At 34.0% G+C, this 17,211-nt stretch overlaps 1 protein-coding gene across 1 annotated transcript in view; it reads left to right on the top strand.

Annotated features, from left to right (window-relative positions):
* Window positions 1-7,948: 7,948 nt before the first annotated feature.
* Window positions 7,949-17,211, top strand: part of LOC100378674 (protein O-mannosyl-transferase TMTC3-like) — a 36,976-nt gene continuing 27,713 nt past the window's right edge. The window contains exons 1-2 of the mRNA XM_085506436.1: window positions 7,949-8,034; window positions 11,824-12,016. Coding sequence (XP_085362562.1) covers window positions 11,825-12,016 — 192 coding nt within the window. The 5' untranslated portion in view covers window positions 7,949-8,034; window position 11,824. The remainder of the gene's footprint in view (window positions 8,035-11,823; window positions 12,017-17,211) is intronic.

The following is a 17,211-nucleotide window of genomic DNA, read 5'->3' as shown; positions in this document are numbered from 1 at the left end:
TAACCTAAATATGGCTACTCCAATGTGGCTTAGAGGGACATGTTTCTTCGGCGCATATGTGAATAATTAATCGCAATAATCACCAGGTAGTGCCTCTATAATGTATTCCAATGTTCACCCAGTCTACGCTCTGGGTATGCATTATCAGGGAGATGTATACCTAGAGGCGGCAGTGTGTGCAAGTGTAGAGAATTGTTGATATTCAAACAATATAAACTACATATACTATATATCTGTATGTGAAATAAAGAATTGAATTTGCATTTTAGCTAACTTCTATAAATAAATAAATAAATAAATAAATAAATAAATAAATAAATAAATAAATAAATAAATAAATAAATAAATAAATAAATAAATAAATAAATAAATAAATAAATAAATAAATAAATAAATAAATAAATAAATAAATAAATAAATAAATAAATAAATAAATAAATAAATAAATAAATAAATAAATAAATAAATAAATAACCAAGAATTTTGTTTGGCAGAATCGCAGCCCACTATTACATGTGTGTAACGACTGGAACTGTTTCTAATAAATTACTACACGATGAACAATGTTCTTCATGTATAACTATTAAATTACCGTAAGGATGAAGCAATAAAATGTTCCATGGGTTGTTTGATGTTCTCATTTGATTCACACCACATCTAAAAAAAGGTAACATCACAGTGTTTCTAAGCCCCTTTGACAACATATATATTGGGAATATTGATAGTATAACATGTTTAGCCTGCAACTAACCATGTGACTAAAACACTGCTATGCTCTGAAACTGAATTGAAATACAAAAATACGATAGGCCTGACTAAATTTTTAATATTATTTCAAATTGAGTGATTAAAAAAAGTTCACTTGTTTTGTTTATGGTTTACAAATCAAACACGTGACATGACGCAGTTCGTTATGACCTGCTGCAGACGAAACTAAAACGGTATGTGTTTTCCTTTGCCTATTTTAAAGCGAAAATCGTGTATTGTCAGTTTCACTGCAATTTAGTTGAAGTATACGATGAAAGTTGTCAGGCGCATCCCCGATCTGTGAGTTGACCCACCCACCCGACAAATGACTTAGCACGTATGATCTTTAATTGTGTTCATAAAACTGTCCGCCACAACATTGTACGAATCATTGCTAATCCTGTATCGTCACTGAACTGGGGGGGGGGGGGGGTTAATAATTCATATTCATATAAGTGTGTAAAGTGGCAACCGGGGTAATACTGCCAATACATACAATAGGTCGGCTACTTAAAAAATAGCTCTGCTATATAACAATTGCTACTTTTGCTTGCTACATGTTGTGATTATGTACTCTATTACACTATTTCGTATATATGTGATGTTTCGAATCGTTAGGTGACTGATTACACTAAAGTTACCTGGGTTTGGACAATTCCGTAGAATATGAGCATCTGCCAACAATCCTGACACTGCAGTTCCAGGTGAACGTTGCGGATCCACGCGCGGCCTTTACGTTTTACGGTTATTAAAATAATCAGTAGTCAGCTTCCAAACGGAATCTTGTATGCCTTGCCTGACTCACAAAGAGATCATTTGTCCATGGTGATGAACATTAGTTTTTGTAAAAAAAAATTAAATTTGATGCCATAATGTGAGTTTGTCAAAATTTCATCAATAGCCCATCTACTAATGCTTCAAAATTGCTTGAATGATGTGCTGTCACTTGGTGCTGGTCCCTGTCCTCATGGCCACCTTGCCAACTATGTTCCCATCAATATCCGTGGTTCCTCTGGAATTCACATTAGCACCCGATCTCCAGAATAAAAATGTGTGCTAACTTCCTCGTATGTTTTGCCTTGTAAGTATTCATGAATCCTTCAAAAGTTGCTGTTACATTTATGTAGGCCGTCTGACTTTTCACAAGATTCGATGTTTACACATAACGCACAAACAATAACAGCACGATTCATTGGACCATTCGCATCTAAATAAAAAAAATCTATATATTAAAAGAACAATGTAATGCAGCCCACATAAATGCTCATTACAAGAATGATAGTTTCCACAGACCCTGTACTAATCTTGTCCTCTTGGGCTATTTGGCGAACAGTAATGCGTCGATCTTCCAAAATGGCTGCTTCAACTTGACAGACAGAAGACTCATCAATGGCAGTAGAGGGACGACCCGGTCTGGGAGCTGTTTTTACAGACTTCGGGCCATGTTTGAATTCACGATGCCAGCGTTTTACATCATATAATGGGGCATCATCACCATAAGTGTCTTTCATTTCATCAACAGTCTCCTTTGGTTTGCGTCCTTTCAAATAAAAAAAAAACGGGTCACTGCGCGACACTCAACTGGCTCCATTTCACACCTGACTCAGTTTAAACACCTGTAAATCTGAAACCACAATTGGTTCCGAGCTGTTTTTTATAACATAACCCATAGAGATGTAAATCATTACACATGCGAAGTTTCATCTAGATCAGACAACTGGAAGTGATTCAGGGGCATTACTAATTGAACGCCCCTCGTATCAACACTCTCGCAATATGTTGCATGTAACAAACAAATACAAATGACAAACAGTTTGAAAATTTGGTGTATATTTAAAAACGTCAATGGCGAAGCAACTGAAAAATGCACATAAATAACAAACTACTTTTTTGCAATTCATATCCTTTTTAGAGCTTCAAATTGGCCATAATGTAATTGTTATATCATATAGCAAATATAATCGCTTATTAAAAAAAATAACTGATATCAGAATTACAAATGTTAGAGCAGTCACTCTGAAAAATCCTATTAGAATTGCCAAGATGCTCAATCCGGAATGATGTCGGTATATCCAATGAGATTGAAAGGGTTTGCAAGGGGCAAACATTTTATGTACTTTAGTATTTTCGAGAGATTAAGAAATCATTCGCAAGGAACATAACAAACGTCAAGTTTACTTCTGTTGAGCTATCAGCTATCAAAATGGTCAATGTCGAGTTGATTGTTGTTGTTGATAAGTTCATCTTTAAATTCAGTTGTTGCTTAGATAGTTGATGAAGTAACTGTTATTGACAGTATGCTAATTACTGTATACATACCCCAGCAATTGTTCTTCCTTCGCTGATTCTCCTTTAAACCATTTGACACAAGCCACAATGCCCTTTTTTGTATGAGCTGAGTCCAAATAGTACGTAACATTCTCACGTTTTATGGTCTGCGTATGTCCGGGCCAGTAACAGTTTTTTAGCCCTTCAGAACATTCGTTAAAAGTAGAAAAATTTATTGACAAAAAAGAAAAAGAAAAACAAATCATTGACAATCGAGCACCAGCTTTTTTATTTTGTCACAAGTTTAAACATTTAGACCATTCTATTGCACTTGAACAAGAAATAAAATAACACTATATATCCGCAATAAACATATTCTATTTTGAATTTCTTGATTAATTTTTTACAGTTATTCGATGTTTTTTGTGTATTTAATCACCTAATCTTTCATTTATGACAGACATGGAATGATATGCACAGTTGTACGTTCAGCAATCTACTATATCACCAAAGTCATGGCTTACCATGTATAAAGGTGCCAGGTAACGTAAATGCTGGAGCGGTCGGGACACTGCCATCTTGTATGCCTTGCCTAACTCACAAGATCATTTGTCCATGGTGATGAACATTAGTTTTTTGTAAAAAAAAAAGATTTGATGCCATGATGTGAGTACGTTCAAATTTCCTCAATAGCCCATCTACTAATGCTTCAAAATTGCTTGAATGATGTGATGTCACTTGGTGCTGGTCCCTGTCCTCATGGCCACCTTGCCAACTATGTTCCCATCAATATCGGTGGTTCCTCTGGAATTCACACTAGCACCCGATCTCCATGATAAAAATGTGTGCTAACTTCCTCGTATGTTTTGCCTTGTAAGTATATATGATCCCTTCAAAAATTGCTGTTACATTTATGTAGGTCGTCTGACATTTCACTAGCTGCGATGTTTACACATAACGTGCGCGCACACAAACAATAACAGTACGATTCACTGGGCCATTTGCATCTAAGTAAAACAAAATAATTATATATATTAAAAGAACAATGTAATGCAGCCTACATAAATGCTCGATACATGATAACATTAGAAACACTTAATTCATTTTACGATGTCAATAGATCCTGAAATTGCGTGCGAAAATCAAATGTCGGCACAAACTACCTACCCGCACTGCTCTGGATGGCCTCCACTTCAACAGTTTTTAGTATAATTTGTTACCTGACTTTTAACAAATTGTTTTTGTTACATTGTGATATCTTGAACTGTTCCATTTCCCTGTGTTCATTCTCAATCGTGTAGATTGCTGGGATTCGTTGTGTGGAATTTCTTTTGTGGATGGTTCATACGTAACCATTTACGGAATTCTAATAAGCGCATTCTTTAAGAATCATTTGACAGTGGCGGTGACAAAGGGGAGAAAAGAGGGCAGTCGACCCTCGAAAAAGACGTCGTCCTTCCGAAATTAAAGTGAAACACTTTGGGGAGCATGCCCCCGGACTCCCTAGTAAGGTCGCGCCTTCGGCGCAAGGTTGGTGAGCAGACCCCCCCCCCCCGCCGTGCAAAATTTCGTGCCACCGCCTCTGTCATTTACAGAATACGATGTGTATTGTGGCCAGTGTGCATGAACAATACTAGGGTGGTCGTTTTGATTTGTTGTATTTAGGTACCTTGGATTACCTCTATCAGATTTTGTGACTTTATTATCAATTCTCCATTTTTAGCGAATATTTTGCCCAAAAAATGCTATTTTGATACTCGGTATAGTTTGTACCAAGTTGATATGAATTGAAATTGCCATAGCAACAGCCATATAAACTACCATGGCTGTGATTTAGAACATTATGGTAACAATAACCATGACAAATCACTAATATATCACCATTCAGAACAGTATCAACTTTATTTGAGGAAGACACTCTACAAGAAAATCATGGGATCGATTATTAAAGTAGAGGGTGATCAATACAAACTCTAAAGGGCAGATATACCGTGACTGTGCAAACTATTTTGTCCCCTTAACCTAGTTTTGAAATGTATTGTTTTAGATGCATATGTATGTGATTGTTAACTACTAATATCCAAAGAGCTGCTCATCTATTTCAATACAACTGTGTATGCAGCTTTATAGAAATAAAGCTAGGTCTGATAAGGTTCACTAAATCTAAATCTGAAAATCTATTTGAATTATTTGTTATATATTCGTTCAACATATTTTTCCCTACAATGTAAGCGCAGTAATTTGCATATAGGTAATGTATATGAAACTCTATACGCTATCAGTATTTAATCGCTTTGTTGTTCAAGTACATTTTATTTATAATTAGTATGCTCTTTATATCATCTTATTCGCAACTCAAATTCAATTCATATCTAGAATTATCAATACATATTATATTTTTTTTATAAAGTGCCTGATAATAGTTGCTTATTTATTAGCTTATTTGCACAATGTATTTCATGTTTTTAACTTTTTTCGAATTTACTGCATCAAATGGTTCATTTTTGTGATTATTCTCTTTATGCTAGACTTCTTTCACAATTTCATTTTTACTTAGTTTGTTATTTCAAATGCGGTAAAAATTCGAATTGTTAGTTTTCAAACAGCATTTTGTCGTGTTGTATTGTGTAATCCACACGATTCAACTAATATTCCTTTATTTGTCACGTGATTGTTTAACAAATATTCGGAGAGTTAACTGTTCTGCCCCCATTGTCATGGTCCAGTCAATCTTTTAGACCCCTATTTTAAGATTCGGTCAATTTAGTAAAAATTTTAGAATTTTTTTAAAAACGCCAAATGTTTAATCAAAAGCGCTCTCAACGTCGATCTTTTTGGGTACAGTTTTCAAGTAGCTCCTGAGCACTCTCAACCAAAATCCAGGCGAGAACCTTCGGGGAAAATGCTATCTCCCATCGCTCCCTTTCTTGTTGTCCATGCCATCAATTTCTGTCTTCTCTCAATTACAGTTAATTTAGGTGGTAACTTGAGTAGGTATCTCCTGGAAAGAAGCACAGCACAACCAACAAGCATGTACTTCCCTAAGCCACATATAATAATGATTTGGTGTCCTGCGAATCATTCTCAATCACGACTTGTAGATTTAAAGCATCATCAGTCTATATGTTCATTATTAAATAAAGTATTAGAAACAAGGAATTGGGTGTTGAAGTCTAAGTGTTGTATTAGTTATTGTCATTTTTTAGTTATTCTATTTTCATACAAAAACAACGGCTGTGAAGTAAGAACTGAAAGGGAACAGCAAGATACTAAGAAAGGCAGGCTACCAATGAAACAAGGTTATCAGATACGGCCACACCAGCTAATTGGTACAACTCGAACACCCCTCCCCCCTCCCAGAAGAGCCACTCAGCCACAACGTGGGATAGCATAATGTGTTACTGGATTTCATTGATGGGGACTGATTCCGCGGTAATGATAACGTTTGCTATACCCTTACCAGACCACGTGCTTGTATATTATCATACCATTGCCATGACCAGACACACATTTTAAATCATTTTGTGAGTGTAAATTTCCCGGAGGAGGGGTTCTTTGAATAAATTATGGTACGAAAGCTGAAGTAAAAAACGCGTAAAAGAGGAGTTATTTAGTTGTTTGACACGTGTACAAGTGTACCGTGTTAAGGGTCGAATATTATATAATATCAGAGGTACATAACTAATGTACTTCTGATAATATATAAATAAAGTGTACATTTTCCCTTGTCTTTGAGAAAGAACGTGTCTACAAAAAGGGGGATATTTCTCGGGCTGTCACCTCACATTTTTCCCGCAATAAACAAACAAAACACGAAATAAAAAATTAAAAAAAAAATCGTGACAAAATCGCCGAAGAATCGACAAGTTTGCTTTGTTTCAATGATTGTTTCCGATTGTTCTCCCGTCGGGCGTGCTTCCGGGTTCCGATTTCGTTCGGTAACTTAGAATATAGTAATAAAATGTGAAAAAAGAAATCTCATAAATTCATGTTACCTCAACTTGGAAACAGTATGATTTTAGTATGTATATAGGGTATCTATTTTAAGTTTCTGCACTTGAAAAGGTGTATAATTTCACAAAAATAAGTACGTGTTTAAAGGCGTTTTTGAAAACCAATATTTCAGCATGGGTACCAAGTCTGACTTGGAGTACCCCCACCCCCGGGGTAAATTCACATACATATTATTAGTAATATGGTAATACACATGGCTATACATATTACCTATCGATAGGGTGGGGTCAAATATAGTGCTTGTATTTCGTGGATTGAATGACAGAATTAAATTTCCGTAACAGGGTGGCGAAGATATTGCTTTATCAGTTTGATAAAATACATTGATATTCCTATGTTTGTATGTTTTTTTTTTCTGAAAAAATGTTGTTTTTGTAACCATAGACACGTAAGACATATAATTATGTCACTACTGGAAATTCCCGTGAAAGTCAAGGTTAAGACTGCATTAAATTTATAAATTATTATGCAAAAGAAAATATTTGGCAAAAAGTGTGAAAAGAAAGTCGAACATATCGATTGTAAAATGAGATACCAGGCAGATTGAAAAATCTGAAAATCGAAATCGATAAGTACTATGTATTATTAATTAATTACTGAATTTTATTCGCAGACAGAAGTAGGAATAAAAAATGTATGATGTTAAACACTCAGTCGTACTGATCGATTTATTCAGATTTTCAGTTCTCGCGTGACTTTGGAACTTTGCAAATCTTTAACTTATTCACAGCATGGAGGTAATAAGAATTCTTATTACCTCCATGTTCACAGTTAATAGTTACATATTGAAAAAAAAAAACATCACGTCACTGGGGTATAAATACACTCGATCTTCTCAGTCCCTGAAACTCTAGTTGGTTCATCCCTAATTAGGGAAGTTGCTGAGAGTAAACACTAACGAACAAACCGACGCATGAGTGGGGTTGAAAGGTCATATCTAAATATTTGGCACGTTTGTTGCTGTTCCGGTGTTATTGTGTTGTTAACTGTTCAGTACTAAAGCAGGTAAGAACTCGAATATTTTATACCTTCTCACGGTTACTTACATAGTGTGGAGGGTAGCGATGAGATGAGAACATCAAATACAAGGCGTGGGGTGAACGCCGACGTCCGTATGTTTTGAGAACACAAGTTACCTCAACCTGTGTAAGTGTGTTCACGGGGCTGACGTAGACTTGACAAACATCGATCGGACGTTTTCGCTTTCCTATGTTAGCTGATTATTGAAATTCGGTATAATATAAAAGTATTTAGTAAGGCGCTTTTCTCTGAAATTGAGGTTTATCTCCAAAACGGATACTGGATAGACATTCTCACTCTTAGTCTTAGTGTGCTTAAAAACACTACAACAATGGGTTTATACGGCGAACTTGGACGTTACCCATTGGAGACTTTTATCGAAAAACAAATGATAAAATATTTTAATCGTATAAAGAACTCGTCAAATCCATTACTAAAACTAGCTTTCCAAGAAAATAAAGAAATTAACAGTAAATGGTACACCAATATAGATTCCCTTTTAAATAACATCAACCATTCTTACCTGATCGACAGCGATGAAACTATAACTGCAAGGGAATTAGGAGAAATCAACAAAAATATACAAACATCATTCATATCAACTTGGAAAAGTAAATTACATAATGACAATCGATCAAAACAAAATGAAAAAAATAAATTAAGAACATACAGAGAATTAAAAAACAATTTTGCTTTCGAAACATACCTTGTTACCCTGAAAAACATTGATATGCGCGAAAATTTAACTAAATTCCGCCTCAGTGACCATAACTTGAAAATTGAGACTGGCAGACACAAAGGAATCAATACCCCTTGCTAATAGATTATGCAACCTTTGTGATAAAAATGAAGTAGAAGATGAGTATCACCTCATGATGTCATGTAAAAGATATACCCCCGAAAGAAATGTCCTATTCGAAATAGCAAAAACCAAAATCAAAAACTTTAAAAATTTGGACACAAGACACAATTCATAGCCTTGCTAAACAACAGTGGCCTAACACTCCCCGTAGCAAGGTACCTAAAGAAGTGTTTTGAAATAAGACAGCAACCCCAGTGACAACCTTCTCTCACTATTTGAGTTTTGCATTTTGTTTTCTATCTATCGTAGTATCATAATTTTATACTAGCTATTATCTGTAATGTATTAGCTTAGATTTTTTTTTTTTTTTTTTTTTATCTATTTTCTGTTTTGTAACCTTTTATTCCTTTTTAAACTTTTGTAACCATTGCCAATCCCTCCGGGGAATGTGTAAGTGTTAATAAAATTACTATTACTATTACTATTGTCAATCAGTGCTTCATTGTTTGACATTTCTCAAATTGAATGTTTGAGACGCAGAGAAGACTAGACTATCTCCCAATCAGGAGAATACGATCGTATTTTTTCCATGTACGTTAATAAGATGGTAAATGTGAAGCCACTCTATGAATATACATAGTTTTTAATGTTGGGATTTTTTAAAAGTCAAAACATCTCCATATTAAATGTTTGCACCCAGTTTAAGACCTTTTTTTCTTCTAGTCAAGAAAAAACATGTTTTAAAAACAATATCTTTATTTTTGGATTTTGCATTGCTGACTTTTGTTGTCAAGGAAACCCATAGAGGTCATCATCTGGGGTAATTGCAAGTGGGGCATCATGTATTGTTATAGGTGTACACACCATAGATTTATACTTGGATTTAATGTACACTATAGTGTATAGGGGTATTGTCCGCCATGTGTCCCAAACAATACAGCACTGTACAGAAAGCTGAAAGGTTAAAGAGAAGATTATTTCCACTTGATTAAATCACATTTCATATATATATATATATAGTCAGCAGAGACAAGTGTAATTTCAAAACCAGTCTGAAAACACATTTCTGACAACCCAAGATGACAGAAGAAAATTTGTATTGGTTATTAACAAAGCATTATATGGCCAAATGAAATGAACATGGTGTTTCAGGTAACGGTCTAATTAAATACTTCGTGACTACCCTACCTTACCCATTCTAGGTAGGCAGGGATTTTTGTTTCAATTATTTTTTCATAATAATAATTTTAAAAAATGTTAGTTGATTTTCTGTATAAATTTGTCTTAGACAACCAAGTAATAATTTCATGGCTAATGGAGGCAAAGTGAATTTCTAATATTTTCTGTAATCTAACATTTTTTTTTTTTTTTTTTTCACAATTTAGATTTTAGCTTTATTTTATTTTCCAAGTTATACTTGTAGTGGGACACCTCCCTTTCAACAATAGGATTTGAAAATAACCAATGAAAATCAAAATTCTATTTCCAATTTTCAATTTTATTGACACTAAGGGAAATTTTCAGGTATCTAAATCGGTGACATTGGAGTCAGCCATGGGCCAACAAAATAATGATAGATCAATAGAAAGCGAAACAACAATGTTTCAGTCAATTCTTTATTTACATAATGACCTCGTGGGTGACGTGCAATGTACACTATAGAAGAGTAACATTTGACATCGTCTATAATAATAATTAATTGTCTATAATATGAGCCAGAATAACATTGAGAGATGTCTGAGTTATTTTCTGGCATGTTTTTTGTTTTGAGACAACATGTTGAGATTGTTACATAACTAGACATTATAAGTAAAGAATACAAAATCATAACCATTCTCATGTGGCGAATCAAATGATCATTAATCAACTGGTTGTTTGGCTATAGTTAAATTTTGAAATTTTATTTTCTGTCATTATTATTCAAAAGTGTTACCCTTGTTTGAAATTGTTGCTTCAGTGCTTGAAAGTGTTGAGTGATAGTTTATTTTAGGACTGGCGTTGAATTGTGCAATGTCACATTTTAGATTAAGTTTTTGAGCCTAAAAAACACTGATAACTGTGGTGCACTTTTGTCCGGTAACAAATTTGATCCAGTATGTACATACATGTACTTAGTGGGAAATGGTGCCATCGAACTAGAGATTAGACAAGGGATTTGACAAGGTGATGGCAAAGTGTGAAAACTGACTGGGAACATTGTAATTTGTGCTACATCCCCTCTTGTCTTGGCTTGCTGTCCAATGAGAATGTGCAAATAACTGAAAAGGCCCCCTAGCGATTCAATAAAATGAAATGTCCTCAAATGAAATAGGATTTTGATTTTCACCATTCGTTTGAAAATCCTAATGTTAAAAAGTAAAAATTACCATCACAGTCATACATGTAATTTTGAGAATTACAACTAAAATCTGAATTGTGATTACTTTACGCTAATTCCTCAATTGAAAGTATGTCAAAACCCAAAATCCTAGATTCCACAAAAATATTAAAAAATCACTTGGCCACTATTATTAAAAATGCTTTAAATTTGGACCACTTTTAAATAATTAGTTTTTAAAACTGGTTAAGTTTTTAGAATACAAAGTTGAGAGACAAACTGTTTGTCAAAGCTTAATCACAGCTGCAATGTTTAATGACCAAAAAAAAAAATATTTATTGCAGATTTATAATGGGAATGGATAGAATACATTTCATCTGTTTAATATTAAATCATGACAACTGTTTAGGTACTTACCACCAATGGGACATTTACTCCCACAATGCTTTGAGCCATCACAAATATTCGCAGAGTACCACACAGTATTTTGATTGGTTAATGACATTCTTGACTTGTGAGGTAAAAGGACTTGATAGGAGATCAACACATGATCAAGAAAAATGTAAAATTTTAACAAACTAAATTTTATGTCACTGATAGGAATATTATGCAATTAATATAATTTGATTGGCTGTCATTGTATATTTCACTTTAGGATGCCTGGTTCCAGATTTCAACTTTATTCTGTTATTGTGTTTGCTGTTGTTATTATTTGCTATCTGAATTCCTTGCAATGTGGATTTGTATTTGACGATGTCTCTGCTATTAAAGAGAACAAAGACCTGAGACCAAGAACTCCCATCATGCACCTCTTTCGAAATGACTTCTGGGGTACACCCATGCATACGGTAAGTTCTTTATTTTTTTTATTCCTTTTTACATTGCACAAACCACATCTGTATGCTTTCTGTAAAATGTAGGATTACAATGTATATAACATTATTATACTGTAACACCATACTGTAAGTTGCAGCGTGCCGTTATTTTGTGGTATTTTACAGGGTATTTTCATCCTACCACAGAAAGAAATGTGAATTCCAAATATGGAATGATTAGGCGCATAAGCGTCCTCTAATAATACAAACAAACATGGCTGCCACTAGGGTTTGACCGGACTCCACACAAAGTTCGCTGATTCTGTTCTAAACTTTTTGGATTTTGGCATTCCCATGATGTAGGAAGGAAAAGATGTATAATACCCCCCGGTAATAAGGTTATTATGAGGATACCTCAAAGTAGGCACTCAGACAGTATGTCATCGCATCAACCTTTTCTGCGCATTGGTTGATATTCCAGCTGTACTGTCTTCATGCATACTATGACAGATACCCCACACACTTCCCGTGGCTTTTGTTGCGTAGGGTTCTGTTATTATTACATATGTTTCATATTTGATTATTTCATATTAATGAAAGAACTGAGATGGAATTTAGGTCAGGGAACCCCATTGCCCATTAATATGTTCCAAGATAGCCCTAGTTTATGTCCTAGCAATGTGTGTCAGTGTAGAACGCATGTCACTGTCTGTATGAAAATAAAATAATCAGACGTCCATTTTGAGTCACTGTCCAAATAAATAACATTTAGTTTGGGCCAGGACAGAACCAGAACTTGAACTGGATGATTATGATACACAGTTTATTTTGAAGTTAAAAGTTCTCCACAGAATTGTGAATTGGCAAACATGCCATGCAACTGTGGTACTCCACTGACGGGAGGACTTGCGTTGACAGCGGTCGTCGCTGAGCTGCATGCTACAACTTTTTTTGTGATGTTGCTTGCTTGTCATGAGTCTTGGTTAAAATGTTGCTCATTTGGCGTTGGTAATCTTCATTTGGAACCGAGTAACGCTGCAATGTTGCCAGCAGAAACCTCCTGGTATCTCAATGTTGATAGTTCGGGCTCCATAGTAATCGCTGATTTTACTGTGGGTGGATCTTCCGAGAGCCCTTCAAGGTTTATAAAACTCAGTTTCCATGTGGTCAACATACACTAAGTTCTCCCAATCGTAGTACCGGTATTCCATGTGATGTACACCTAATATGCCAAAAATGTTGCTGAATGATTTGAACCGGATAAAAATAGCGAAAATGTGTTTACAAAATAAAAATAGTTTGGTAGCCAATGGAAATACCATGTTCATTTGCATATTGACCGTGAAAATACCGAAAACATTATTGCATGGTTGATATGCAAATTAGTTTTAGTCAAAATAAGTATCATTACTGTTGTTCAAATTTCATTTCACTCGGCAAGTATATTCATATACCCCAAAGGAAAAATATCGTACTTCTAAATATTGTTTATTTCTGCTATGTTTCGAAAGACGGTACTCCTGAAGGGACTACTTTGTTTGCTCTCAGACCTCATTTGCATATGGAGTGTGGAAATACCGATTTTGATTTAAGGGATGAATCAAAATAAACTGCAGTGTGTATGTATTAATTTGAGATATTCTCATAATAACCTCATAGTACTTGTAGCATATGCATTTATTACATAAGTTTCATTACATTTGGTGCTAATTTTGTTTGGAGCCAAGTGTTTTTTGGGTTGTTGACTGTGGTGTACTGATGTGCGTGTCTACTTACAGTGGCAAGGCACTTTGCTGTGCTCGCAAGTTCAAATCTCAAGTGCACATGTTTATGTGTTCGTAATATGCCTGTATCTACATTAATTATTATGCTGACTTTAATGATATCGTTATTTTTATTATTATTCTATACTTATTATAATTTGAATATTGAATGTGACAATACCAGGTATGGGTGCTTTGTTTGGATAACGCTGTAATTCATAACCTTATTTATGTACATGTACATCTTTGGCCAACTTCATTCAAACTGACATAACTTATAGTGTGCTGATTCGACATGGCAAAATCAGTCATTTCTTAACTGCATCTAGGTCATGCATGGATATATTTCATTCAAAACATTGAGTGACTTAACATCTTATTAAAAACAAAAAGAAAATTGTAAAAAATAAGGATCAACCTTATCTCTGAATCTTTTGTCCATTACTGCCTTGAGAAAATCAAGTAAATAAAATTAATGCTTGTGTGTCAAAGTTTTTATTAAATTCAAAATACTGCATATACAACAAGTATCAAAATGATATGAAATTTTTTTTTTAATATAAAATTTATAAAGTTTTTCATAAATTGAACCAATTAAAAGCTCTAAGGCTCTTCATGATTACCACAAATATGGCACTGTACAACGGTATGATCTTTGACCTATGACCCTTGATCCATCATGATATTTTCCATGTTGCCCAATAAGTATGATTCTCAATTTACTATTCTACACCAAACTATTGAGATAATACAACTTGTATTATGTATATCACTGTGACCAATTAATTTCTGGAATTTACCTCGGCCATGGTTATGCAAAAGAAACATAAATTCCTGGGTAATGTGCATTACCAAAGTGTTTCATTATTAAATGTAATCTCACAGAGGTCATGTCAATCTTGAAAAAAAAAATTGTTATTATTAAAAGCCTTGAATCAAGAAATTTTCGTTTTTAACAAAAGTTGTATTTTAATTAATACTAGTAAACTAGTAAAGTTGTTAGTGTCATTAGTTACTTGATGTGAATTTAACACCCAGTATTATAAATTCGTATTTATAAAATAGTAAGTTAACAAAAACAACACTTGTTAGTAACATTGTTAGTTTCTTTGGTTACTTAGGTTGAATTTAACACCCAGTAAAATTAAGGTAAATTAACAAAAACAACACAGTAAAGTTGTTATTTTATTTGGTTACATGATCAGTATAGAAATGCATGGTTTCTAAACACTTCAGAATGAAATTCAGAAAGTGACAGGTGTCCATAGATACACTGGACCTAATAAAATAGTGTTGTAAAATAGGTTAGAATAATTTTATTTTCATTAAATTTGTTGCAATTAAGTACTGTAAAATTGTTGCTGCTGCCTTGGGAGTATCTGTTGAATGAAAAGTAAGTGTAAATATATAAGTGTTGTTAAATTCAGTTAAGATTTTCAAAAAGATACTGAATCACCATGCGAAATCCAGGCAAGTTGGAGTACCATCAACATACTTTTTTTGGTTTTGTAGAACTCCTAATATGCTAATTAATTCCTCAGTCTCCAATGAAAAGTCAGAGGTGTGGTCTAATATGTTAATTGCCACCTCATTCTCCAATGAAAAGTCAGAGGTGTGGTCTAATATGTTAATTGCCACCTCATTCTCCTATGAAATTACAGAGGTATGGTCTAATATGTTAATTGACACCTCATTCTCCTGTAAAAATTACAGAGGTGTGGTATAATATGTTAATTACAACATTGTCCTATAAAATTACAGAGGTGTGGCCTAATATGTTAATTACAACATCGTCCTATAAAATTACAGAGGTGTGGCCTAATATGGTAATTACAACATCGTCCTATAAAATTACAGAGGTGTGGCCTAATATGTTAATTACAACATTGTCCTATACAATTACAGAGGTGTGGTCTAATATGGTAATTACAACATCGTCCTATAAAATTACAGAGGTGTGGCCTAATATGGTAATTACAACATCGTTCTATAAAATTACAGAGGTGTGGTCTAATATGTTAATTACAACATTGTCCTATACATTTACAGAGGTGTGGTCTAATATGATAATTACAACATTGTCCTATAAAATTACAGAGGTGTGGTCTAATATCGTAATTACAACATTGTCCTATAAAATTACAGAGGTGTGGCCTAATATGGTAATTACAACATCGTCCTATAAAATTACAGAGGTGTGGTCTAATATGTTAATTACAACATTGTCCTATAAAATTACAGAGGTGTGGCCTAATATGGTAATTACAACATTGTCCTATAAAATTACAGAGGTGTGGTCTAATATGGTAATTACAACATCGTCCTATAAAATTACAGAGGTGTGGCCTAATATGTTAATTACAACATCGTCCTATAAAATTACAGAGGTGTGGTCTAATATCGTAATTACAACATTGTCCTATAAAATTACAGAGGTGTGGTCTAATATCGTAATTACAACATTGTCCTATAAAATTACAGAGGTGTGGTCTAATATGGTAATTACAACATCGTCCTATAAAATTACAGAGGTGTGGCCTAATATGGTAATTACAACATCGTCCTATACAATTACAGAGGTGTGGCCTAATATGGTAATTACAACATTGTCCTATAAAATTACAGAGGTGTGGTCTAATATGGTAATTACAACATTGTCCTATAAAATTACAGAGGTGTGGCCTAATATGTTAATTACAACATCGTCCTATAAAATTACAGAGGTGTGGTCTAATATGGTAATTACAACATTGTCCTATAAAATTACAGAGGTGTGGCCTAATATGGTAATTACAACATCGTCCTATAAAATTACAGAGGTGTGGTCTAATATGGTAATTACAACATCGTCCTATAAAATTACAGAGGTGTGGCCTAATATGGTAATTACAACATCGTCCTATAAAATTACAGAGGTGTGGCCTAATATGGTAATTACAACATCGTTCTATAAAATTACAGAGGTGTGGCCTAATATGGTAATTACAACATCGTCCTATAAAATTACAGAGGTGTGGTCTAATATCGTAATTACAACATTGTCCTATAAAATTACAGAGGTGTGGTCTAATATGGTAATTACAACATCGTCCTATAAAATTACAGAGGTGTGGCCTAATATGGTAATTACAACATCGTTCTATAAAATTACAGAGGTGTGGCCTAATATGGTAATTACAACATTGTTCTATAAAATTACAGAGGTGTGGTCTAATATCGTAATTACAACATTGTCCTATAAAATTACAGAGGTGTGGCCTAATATGGTAATTACAACATCGTTCTATAAAATTACAGAGGTGTGGCCTAATATGGTAATTACAACATTGTCCTATAAAATTACAGAGGTGTGGCCTAATATGGTAATTACAACATCGTCCTATAAAATTACAGAGGTGTGGTCTAATATGGTAATTACAACATTGTCCTATAAAATTACAGAGGTGTGGCCTAATATGTTAATTA

This window comes from Saccoglossus kowalevskii, chromosome 12 (genome assembly GCF_978046115.1).
Source record: "Saccoglossus kowalevskii chromosome 12, keSacKowa6.1, whole genome shotgun sequence".
Classification (NCBI taxonomy): domain Eukaryota; kingdom Metazoa; phylum Hemichordata; class Enteropneusta; family Harrimaniidae; genus Saccoglossus; species Saccoglossus kowalevskii.
This window is presented reverse-complemented; position numbering and strand designations above follow the sequence as displayed.